Source organism: Phaseolus vulgaris, chromosome 8 (genome assembly GCF_000499845.2).
Source record: "Phaseolus vulgaris cultivar G19833 chromosome 8, P. vulgaris v2.0, whole genome shotgun sequence".
Taxonomy (NCBI): Eukaryota; Viridiplantae; Streptophyta; class Magnoliopsida; order Fabales; family Fabaceae; genus Phaseolus; species Phaseolus vulgaris.
Genome location: NC_023752.2, coordinates 7156943 through 7166583, shown reverse-complemented (window position 1 = coordinate 7166583; position 9641 = coordinate 7156943). Strand labels below are relative to the sequence as shown.

The 9641-nt window shown below is 32.9% G+C and overlaps 1 protein-coding gene across 1 annotated transcript; it reads right to left on the bottom strand.

The window, feature by feature from the left end:
* Positions 1-2555: 2555 nt before the first annotated feature.
* On the bottom strand, positions 2556-8302 carry LOC137824350 (uncharacterized). The gene is made up of 7 exons (XM_068629972.1): positions 7937-8302; positions 7028-7458; positions 5874-5988; positions 4455-5129; positions 4252-4329; positions 3554-3667; positions 2556-3364 (listed from the first exon to the last, which is right to left on the bottom strand). The coding sequence occupies exons 1-7, from the start codon at positions 8255-8257 to the stop codon at positions 3083-3085; spliced, it is 2016 nt and encodes a 671-aa protein (XP_068486073.1). The 5' UTR covers positions 8258-8302; the 3' UTR covers positions 2556-3082.
* Positions 8303-9641: the final 1339 nt, after the last annotated feature.

Below are 9641 nucleotides of genomic sequence, written 5' to 3'. Positions count from 1 at the left end.
GAAGTCGTGCCTAATTGGCACGACTTACCTAAATTTGTAATTTTTTTAAAACTGACCCCATTTTGATAAAAAAAACAAAAAAAATAACCTCATCATGGTAAAAAAACTCACACATACATATAAATAAATAATGTTATATGAATATAAACATTTATTCTTGAATTACACATTATAATCTATCAAATCCATGTGTGTAAGTTGCAGAGGCTCTTGTTGCACAGAGTTCATATTCCATGATCTTGATCTCCATACCAACGTTAATCTCTTCAAACAATATTTCCCATGCAAGAACCCTGTGACCATTACTATCTCATGCAACTCAACCACCACAAGTAAGACGTAAAACATGCACTTGACGTGCCACCACGAGTCAGAAAAAAGAAGAGACACCAAAGAAGCCAAGGAAAATGAGCCAAATGCTGCCATGGCAATGCTTAACTGAGAAGCATATGAGGGTAAAAACAGACATGCCCTGAAGGCTAAATAGTACCCTAATATGCCACAGACACAAGCTTTTGCTGTCAAAGGGTGCAGTTGGAAGGGGGAAGTTGTGGCACCTGAAGTTTGAACTTGGAGGAAGCACAAGAGTGTTGGAAGTGTAAATGCATAAATTTTGTGGCGTTGTTTGGTGAAGGAATTGTGAGCAAGGTTGCATGTAACTGAGAGAGGAGTTGTTAGGTTGAAGGTTTGCTGGTGAATGTAGAAGGTGGCTCTCCTATGTGAGGGACCTGCCATAGGTTAAGTGTGATATTAACAGTTTTTTAACTGATATTTATAAGGTTTTGGTAATTGTGATTAAAGGGAGTATTAATGAGACCCTAAAGAAATTTTTTATGATGTATTATCTCACAATCGAATTCATACTCCTCTAACTTGGTATGTGTTTTAAATGGATTATGAGTGTATTAGTAAATACTTTTCTGTGGAAATTAAAATAACTTGATGATGTATTAGTAATTTATTCGTAATACTTAAGTTTGAAAACAAGATTATCGAGATAGCATGTCAATTTTTAGGATCATTATTTGGTATCTTTTGCAAATTGTGTTCTTTTTTCCATCTAAGAATTTTACAAATATGGTTTTCTAGTTTTGCTTGTGTTAAACATAAAATTGTTACTCAAGTGTTACTTTTCTTATTGGCTGAGTAACAAGGATATTCATTGATCATGAAATTATATGCATGCCAATATTTAAAGTGAAAAAGATCTCAAATCAAGAAAAAAATGTAAGGATATCATATGATGTTAAAGTTTATGATTCTTGTCTTGAATTGAGCATCACCTTATAGACAAATCGTCCATGCAAGAATTATTCATACATGTTAATTTGGTCACAAATTTTACTAACTGACAAATTATTTCTTACAACTCACAACAATCACTAGTGACAACAATGGAGGATCCTTGTTGACATTCAAAAGTGCCAAAACAGAGATAATAATAGATAATCCAAGTTGAATTTGAAGTTTTCATTGTTTATGTTTAGTGAGATTTGGAATTAGACCAAATTTCTAAGATTTGAACTTGGACATGTAAGTTAGATAAATTATGATTTGCTTTTTTTTATTTTATGTTGAACAAATCTTAAGAGATGATAGGAGTCTCTGATATTACAATTTTGTTTTGGAATGAAGTTTCAATAAATTAAAAAAAAAAGTGTTTATAAATTACACTGACATTAGAATGGATTTGGACTTTGTAGCATAGCATGTTAGTATCAATTTTGCAGATTTTCATTTATCAGTAGAGACTGAATGTAGTTGATATAGAAAATACTGTATAAATCAGATCTTTACAGCATCATATCTTGTGTATATATCGTGTTGAAATATCTACATGAATCGACGTATGACCCAATTAGTCAATAAACTAATTTCTTTCAAAATAAAAAAAGAAGCATAAGAACTGGTCAACTAGATTGATGTTTCAGATAACTGTTTTTGTGCAGAGTAAAATATGTAAGTAGCAGATAGTTTTGACATGGTGCTACAAAATTATGAATCAATTATGCAGAGTAGATCACAGTTATCTCTTAATGGCAATGGAAAAACTTTCAATCAATCATAGCTAAAATTCTTTTAATATCAGTCAAAGTAATTTTTCATTTATCCAACATAATTGTGATCAATATCAACAAAAAAAATATTCTCACTTGATATCAATTGAGAAAAACCCTTATCGGTATTAAATAAAAAAATATTAAAAAAATTGACTGAAAAATAACTGGGACAAGTTGAAAAACACCACCAAATAATAATTATAATATAAAAATTACAATTCAACAAATTTGAATTGATCTATCCTAACAAAAAACTTGTAAAATAAAACAATTGAAATTTAATACATTTTAATTTCGATAAAATTGTGAAAGTTTCTATTCATAGGCATGCTAAATGTATGCCATTGAGATCAAGTTGTGAAAACTGAGTTAAATGACTTCAGCCTATCGCTTGAGATTGATACTGTCTAGAGTTAACATATTTTTCTTTATGCCATGGCAGCAATCTCACAGAAAATAAATTTAAAAACTCAAGAAGTCTAAAAGAATAAAAGCTTGAGGCAAAACAACACCATTCATATCCCTTCACAATTGTGAGGAGGCAGTATCAATGGAGATTATGAGACCATCAATGGAGAGATTATGTTATACAGCTGTAGTCCTTAATAGTCTACCTTTTAGATCTGCTTAATTTAAAAACAGACAATTCAAGCCTGATAAAATAGAGTCAAGCAGACCACACTTCCAACAAAAACCCACATACGGAAAAAAGAAAATAAAAAAATACAGGACTATTGCCGAATTGTGAAGTCTGCACTTGGTCATATGCTGTGTTCATGCTTGGCACAACACAGAGGGAACGCTCTAAGATAGCTGTTATGACTCTAGCTGTATCAATGTTGCTTAGAAACAAATTTTTATTCTTTTGAAATCATCAGCTCATGTTATTTACCATTCAGTCCTTCCACCGCGGCTGCTCCCCACCCCTCTTCACTTTTTTACCTTTTTCCATCCAAGATAACTTGCAACCAAATCAAGAACAATGGATATTTGGAGCAATCTTGACTTGCAAAAAGAAAATTTTAAATATCTAACACGTTGTCATGATCTTCTAGGATGTCCTTGTGTACATGCATGCATGATGTGCTGCAGTATTTGTAATTATACCGGTGGAAGGGAACTTTACCAGCAAGTGATGAATTACAACAGGAACAGTAAATGTCACCGGCTAATCCACTTTTTGGCTCTGACATGCTAGGTGCACCGGTCGTACTGTTAGCTTGAATTTTGAGAGCAGCTATTCTCCTCTCAGCAGCAGCTGCTCGCTTTTCTCTTTCGGCAGCCTGTGCCATTCTTATTTGGTCCTGTTTTCAAAAAATAAAAATATTAAGCAACCCATTTCCAATTAGAAGTTAAGAGTGGAAATTATTCAGATGGAAGGGTAACATAATCTCATAAATGCGTAGCATGATTTCAACACATCATTAAGGTTACAAAAGACATGGCCCCTAAGATTTTCGGCTAGCAAACATCATCAAAATTAAGTATCTAACCTCTTTGGATAATTGCACGCCACTTTTTAGTTGAGATTGTCCCTTTATCGATGTTGAAGTAGTTACTAGCTTCTCTACAGTTTTGGAATCATTCTTTGGCAAGGTGGCTTCAACCTGAACACCACGTTCAAGATTCCTCAGAATAATTATTTTTACCACAAGAATGATGGATAATGAGTAAAAGAGTGTGTGTGTGTGTGAGTGTGTGCTGGTAAATGAGAAATATGGAAAATCAAAGCAGCTTATGAATGAAAATTCTTCAGAGTATTTCCCTAGGACTGAAACCACAAACAACAGAGTAAAGCACAACAATAGAACTCACAAATTGGTGAAGTATATACAAGTTTCCCTTTCATTTTCATAATTCACAGAAAGTTCATTTGTTTATGCATACTTGCCAAAGACTAAATCATCACAAGCTAATTGCATTGCGTTTGGTAGTCAATGGTGGAAAGACAAAATAGGGGAATGTTAATCAAAGGATCAGGTACTATTTTCACTCTAAACAAATATTTCAACACTACCAAGTTGTCTCTAAAATATTTAGGGTAAACACTATCAAAATGAAATTACGATGATTTAGGTCTGTATATGTAATGAACTATCAATTAAATAACGATTTATAAACCAAGGTGAAATGCTTTCAGAAACATGTCTCAAAAATTAAGGTGATCATAAAAGATGAGACAGAAACGAACCTGAGCCTTCTTTTCTTTTGCTTTACGCAATTTCTTTAATTCCTTTGCTCTTGCTTTTCTCTTAGCATCTTTTTCGGCCTGTACTACCATAAAAAGAGGTAATCATTACTTTAATCATAGAGAAAACAAAGTGGATTATACAAAAATGTAACTTTGATTTTAAATCAGTATTCAAAACTTGTTTTGACATGTAGCAGAATCACCTGCTTAGCAGCTTGTGATTCTTCCATTTCTTTGGTCAATGCACTGGGCACTTTTGCAGCATGCCAATCCCATTTGTCAAGATTTGATGCCATAAATCTTCTGAAATCATTCCTCGTTTCTTTGTCATGTGCCAACATATATGGGGTCCGCCCCCTTTCATCTTTGGCACAAGGATCCAAGCCCTGTTCCAGGAGCTCCAAAACCTTTACAGAGTCACCAGATTTGGCTGCTTCATGTAAAGGAGTTGATTTACCAGATTGCTCATTCTCACTTTCTCCATTACTCGAAACGGAGAGTGCATCATTTTGTTTACTTGAACAAGCTTCAGCTTTATCTTTGTCATCCAACACAGCCCCATTACATTGGTCAGAGGTTGGACTGCTATTTATTTTAGAAATGTGAACTGATACCAAATCCTCTTGTTTGCTTTGTAAAACTTCCTTCTCATCAGCTTCGTAGGTTACCTGGGTCAACTGACTATATACACGCTTTGCTTCCCTTAAAGTAGGCCTCCGAACAGTCAAAGCAATGTTTCTAATAGCACACTGCTGATTGCCAAAATACGATCTTTCTCCATCATAAAGCAGTTGACGACTACTTGAAGGTGCATGTATATACACGCAATTGGAGGCATCAAAATAAGGTTTCCAAGCAGTAAAGAGCTCATGCACTTCCTAAAATAGTGGCATGCCAATAATCAGTCCAGATTTAAAATTCGGAGGTGCATACAAACAAAGAAAGCAATAAGTATGAAAGGTTTTCTGCATATCCCCGTGCATGTTTGAAAACGAATAACTATAAGTAAAATTGGAAGAGGAATCATTGTAACAGTCAATTTGTCAAAATTCATGATCAATTATAAGGATACATTTGATTTAAGAAAATGTTAGCTATTCTTCTTTCCTGCTTTCACAAATAATTAAAAAAATGAATACTCATTTTTGTTTTATTTCCTACTTTAAAAGATTCATACAGAAAATGGCAAAAACAATATTTTGTTGCTTTCACTATTTCTGAAAAGTGGAAACAAGGTTATATATTTTTGTAATTATTTTTTAAGAAATAAAATGTTTTCTCAAACCAAATAGAATTCTAAATTTTTTTACAAACCAGGCTCTGTAGCCGTCACCATAATTATACATAATTGAGAGAAGGCAAACTGTGATTTAGTACGAGAAAATTTTAATATAAATAGGGGGCATGCATTCCCAAAAACATTTTCAAGTAATTATAATTTAAAATTCCCACTTCTCACACTCTGAAATGAATTAAGAAAATAGCATCTTTTTGTCACATTATTCCAAAACTATAAATAGGTTTCTCTGCCAGTTGATTTCAGAACACAAAAATGCAGAACAATTGACTAGCATGTAAATAAACAATTAGCAAGAAAAACAATATAGCTTTGACTTGAACACCTTCTTTAATGCGAGTTCATTATAACGACGAAGTGAGGCCCCAGCAGAATGAATACCCCCGCCAGAAGCATCTTTTGATGATTGTTTTTTTCCTGCCTTGGCCCTTACAACATATCTGTACAACAGTAACAAGAGCTTAAGAATAAAAAAAAATTCAAAAATCCAACTACAACTACAACTTTTATAGCAAATAGAACTAGCAATCATAAAAGTGGATAAGAAAATAGTGAATGGGTATTTGGTCAACAATTGAGAAGTACAATGTATGATTTACTGCCTTAGGAAATAAAACAAGGGAAAGGAAATAAAAAGAACTGCTGAAAATGTTAACCAAACAGTATAACATTTCATACGTTCCTGCCAAAACTAAGTTAAACAGACTACAAAAAGAACATACATACATTTCCATTCAGATAGAACGTATTGCACCTAATCACTTGTTTATCTATTCCTCGTAATAATAGATAGCTAAGACAATAATAACTGAAGGTGATGCATTATGAATTTTGAACTAATTCTTATTCTAGAAGCAAATTAAAAAGTCATCTGCATAAATCCATAATTGAGCTTTAAATATATGTAATACTCCCACTTATTAAACGAATGACTTACAATGAAAAAGAAAACCACAAGAGTGTTGGAGTATGCCTATACACATGCGATGGTGTCTAAAATAAGCTAAAAGGGCTCAGCTGCAGTGTCAACAGTAGCTAATCTATACTATATACTCTAATGCAAGGGGTGTTGCACATACAAGTTAACACAAGCTTTACAAGATAGGCTTTGAACATTAAATATCAGGAAAGAAGCATAAAGATTTGATAGTAAATGATCGTGCTTGACTCATCCAGGTAAAAAAAATCAATTGTGGGTGAACAGGAGCAAAATTGATCGCATGCGCTAACACAATACTTCCAACAGACAAGACCCCCAACAGGAGAATAATTGACAAAGATACATGCTTCATTGATGTTCTAATATTAGTCTTTGTACACGATTTAGTGGTATATGCATTTGCATTATGCATATATTGCTATTCTCCCTCCACACAGTTTGCCCAAATGAAACTTCAATCATATTCATCTTTTATTCAATCATACTAAGAAATGGTATAACAAATTTCCATTGTTAGGAAGCAAGAATCACGTTCTAACCTGTGAAATGTCTTGTGAGCCACAACAGCATCACCATCAAAGACACAACCTGCAAAGTGCCCACCAGATGCAAGCAGAACAATCCTCAACTGAGTATTGTTTCTGGGCTCAGCAGTCAGAGATTTCAACTTCTGAACAACTTCATTCTCTGCCTTTTCATCAGCATACAGTACATTTTCAGTCACATTCATAATCAAGCACTTCCAGACAGAAACTCTCTGCCCTGTCGGAAGAAGAAAAAAGAGTTTCTGTTTAAAATTTTCACTCGATTTGACATTCAGTACAATTTGACTTTGTGACTCAGTTTCACTATCATCATCGCTTTCTGATCCCGAGATACTGGACACATCATAGTCTTTGACAAATTCAGATGTCAGCACCTCAAAATCTTCTTCCTTCACAATATTCTTCCCCGCAATCGTCAGCTTCACCTATAATCAATACAACCCCGTAACATTAACAATTACACTAGAATACACACTCACATCCCCAAACCACAACGCACATTGTCCCAAAAAACAAAAGCGGTAGCTCTTCAAAGCAAATTGGGCATTCTAAACTTGACATAATATCACCGTAAACGGGACAACTCTGAAAGTTTGTTTTTTTTTTTAAATAAGGATAAAACAAATATTTGCGATTTCAAAATTTTCATTTTTAAGAGTCTAATTTTCACGCACTATCACTGTAAAGGGTTTTTACATTCTCAACTAACCAGAAATCAATCTATAACAATTTCTAGTATCTACGATAACCCTCAAAAAATTCATCACACAAGCTAATTAGTTTACAATATATTGTACTAGAATTAAATTCTCGTTTTAAATGCAATTTTAAATGCAACAATAGACATTCTAAATTTTACAAAAAACCACTGAAAGGGGCTATTCTGGATAGATTGAGCCTTACGTTGAACCGATGAATGTCGGATTTGAAATGGGCACGCTGGTCTTTGAGGGAATCGAATTGCGTTCTGCAGGTGTTGCAGGTCAACCTAGGCGCGGAAACGACAGCGTTTCGAGAGTCATCAAGAAAAACGACGTTGTTTGAGGAGGATTCAAGGGTTTGGGTTTGGCCTGCGGTGTGGTGATCGGAAACGGAAGAGTGAGGGGAAGGGAGAAGGCGGGAAGAGTCGAAGAAATTCGACGGAACATCGAAGATGGAACGGTGTCGTTTATCCTGAGACGACGTCGTCATGGTGGACTTTGCTGCAGCAAGATGAGTAGCCATAGTTGTAAGGGATAATAGCAAAAGCCTCCCCAATGAAACTGAATAAATAAATAAATAGTTAAACCTAATTTTATACTTTTCTTCTCCACTTAGTTAAAACCTAATTGTATAATCTTATATATATATATATATATATATATATATATATATTTTATTTTTTATTTTTATTTTTTTTATTTTTTTTATTTATTTTTTTTTCTTACTGAAAAAGAGCTTTTGTAGGTGAAAGAATGTGTTTCTTCTTGGAATCACACTTACGACTTCTTCATATGATGGATAAAGTTTGTCGAAAAACAATGAAGTGAAATCTACTTGAAAAGATCAATTAAAATTGAGTATGAGAATTTGAGTGTGATTCATATGTATTTATAGATTTTTTTGATTTTTTTTAATTTGTATTGAGATATTCAAAACATATTTAAGATAAATAAAATATAAGATTGATTATTGAATATTTTGATTGGATTGAATTGTATTTTATTATAATATTTTATATTATTATCTGTGTTCTCATGTATATTATTTTAAAATTGAGATTTTTTTAATACGTGATAGCCTTTTATGTTGTTTTAGATTGATAAAGATTGAACTGAAATATTAAAATGATATGGAAAAATTGATATAGAGTAAAATAATTCCAATAAAATAAATATTTTATTTTTTTATTTAATTATGTTGTAATAGTGGAAAAATCAATTTATTATTTAAATGATGAATATAATGGGTTGGATTCAATTCAGGTTAAGTCGAATTAGGTCTAAATAGTTTGTATTAATTCAAGTTAAGTCGAGTTAGACCCAAATAGGTTCTATTAGGTCATGTCCAAATCATTATAGGTTGGTTCCATATTAGGTTGAAGGTTGCTTCTTCCTACACCCCATTTGCTCTTCAGGCACCCCCATAAATTTTAAAATTTCATAATTATTCTTCAGTACAAAGTTAACAAAAAATCATAATCATGGTTTAATTGTGTTTTGGATTGGGTAATTCGATGCATTTACGAATTAGATTATCCAAAAAGGTGTGGATCCATAATGAAGTGAAAATATTGATGGATTACTTTCAAATTATGTAATCTGAAATGTTGTCATTGATATAGAATAATATTTTCTCTTTATTTATAAGAACTCAAAAGATAAGAAAGAAAAAACTTTTACCAAGATAAAATAAAAATTAGTTATTGAATGACTTGTGGATTTTGAAGGGAAATTGTATGCAGTTTTTTATTTGCATAATTGTGTGAAAGAAGAGAGGGGATGATCCATTCCGGAAGAGAAATTGTATGCAACACATGTTAGGGGTGTTGTGGTTGAGAGCATAGAGTAGAGAGAGTAAGGTGAAAAGTATTTAGGGTTTTGGGTTTTAAATTAGCTACTAAAGGGCA